Source organism: Perkinsus marinus, assembly GCF_000006405.1.
Source record: "Perkinsus marinus ATCC 50983 genomic scaffold scf_1104296943364, whole genome shotgun sequence".
Lineage (NCBI taxonomy): Eukaryota > Perkinsozoa > Perkinsida > Perkinsidae > Perkinsus > Perkinsus marinus.
In genome coordinates this window covers 4,999-6,311 of record NW_003211879.1, presented here as the reverse complement: position 1 = coordinate 6,311, position 1,313 = coordinate 4,999, and the positions used below count along the sequence as shown (strand labels likewise).

At 47.5% G+C, this 1,313-nt stretch overlaps 1 protein-coding gene across 1 annotated transcript in view; it reads right to left on the bottom strand.

Moving 5' to 3' along the window:
• Window positions 1-1,252: 1,252 nt before the first annotated feature.
• The window catches only part of Pmar_PMAR013589 (hypothetical protein), a gene marked incomplete at both ends in the record, with an annotated part of 642 nt that continues 581 nt past the window's right edge, over window positions 1,253-1,313 (bottom strand). The window contains one exon of the mRNA XM_002781212.1: window positions 1,253-1,313. Within this exon, the coding sequence (XP_002781258.1) occupies window positions 1,253-1,313 (61 nt within the window).

Sequence of the window (1,313 nt, the reverse complement as noted above, 5' to 3'; positions counted from 1 at the left end):
AAGGGGAATTTGAATCGATGGTGGAGTGATGATATCATAGGAGAATAAACTGAGGCGATTTTAATGCAACTTTCTAAGCTTCAATTAAAAATGAGGGAACGATATGCCATAGCATATCTTGCTGACTTGAGCGAAGCGAACGATTTTTATGCAACTCTATAGGCTTCAATTAAAAATGAGGGAACGCTATGCCATAGCATATCTTGTTGAGTTCCTGAACCAAAGGGTGGTGGTGGGTCGAACTTGGTGGAGGCGAAAGCTCTGATGGAGGAGGGAGAGGAGGAGGAGCGGAATTTGAATCGATGGTGGAGTGATGATATCATAGGGGAATAAACTGAGGCGATTTTTATGCAACTTTATAGGCTTCAATTAAATTTGAGGGAACGATATGCCATAGCATATCTTGCTGACTTGAGCGAAGCGAACGATTTTTATGCAACTCTATAGGCTTCAATTAAAAATGAGGGAACGATATGCCATAGTCTCTATCTGGAATGTTATGAGTTATGCCACCCCAAGATATGCTTCAGTACAATCCATTTCTCCATCTGGGGCAGTTATGCCACCCCAAGATATGCCTCAGTACAATCCATTTCTCCATCTGGGGCAGTTATGCCACCCCAAGATATGCCTCAGTACAATCCATTTCTCCATCTGGGGCAGTTATGCCTCCCTGGCAAGTTCTATAAAGGGTGTCATTTTTATCGGGCGCGCGCTAATAACAATTCGACTCGCTCGTGACGGCGATACAGGTTTCGCCAACTCGGATTTCGTCCCTTCTACTTTTCCCTTCACTTTTTTCCTTCGACCGCCACTTTTCGGGCTCCGATGCATATTACCCTCACGAGGGACTGAGGAACCTTCTGCGCTTGTCCGGCGTGCTGCACTGGCTATTCGAAGCTGTAAGAGGCGGGCTCTTGCCTGTGGTGTATTCCCCTTATCCAAGTTCGCTCGGAATACCAAACTAGGGTGCATCTGTCAGACGTCAATGCTAGTGGATCCATTCTGGAGAGTCCTCTGCGCATGTCCGGCGCGGGCTTGCCTGTGATGAATTCTCCTTTGGGGCGGTGAGACATGGGCTGTTTGCTAATCCCTCGCTGGGAGATTGTGGCAGCGCAGATGTGGAGAAGGTTTGTGATGATGTACTCGAGGTAGCGAAGTACCTAGTCTCCCATCCAACCAAGAATGGCCTTGGGCGATAAGTAAACAGCTCCTTCTTGTAGGCGATACCTTTGAAGCGATGTTGCAAGCCCTACCAAAGAGAAACTGGCTGTCGAGCCACCAAGGCTTCTGGATCATACAAAGGCAGACCA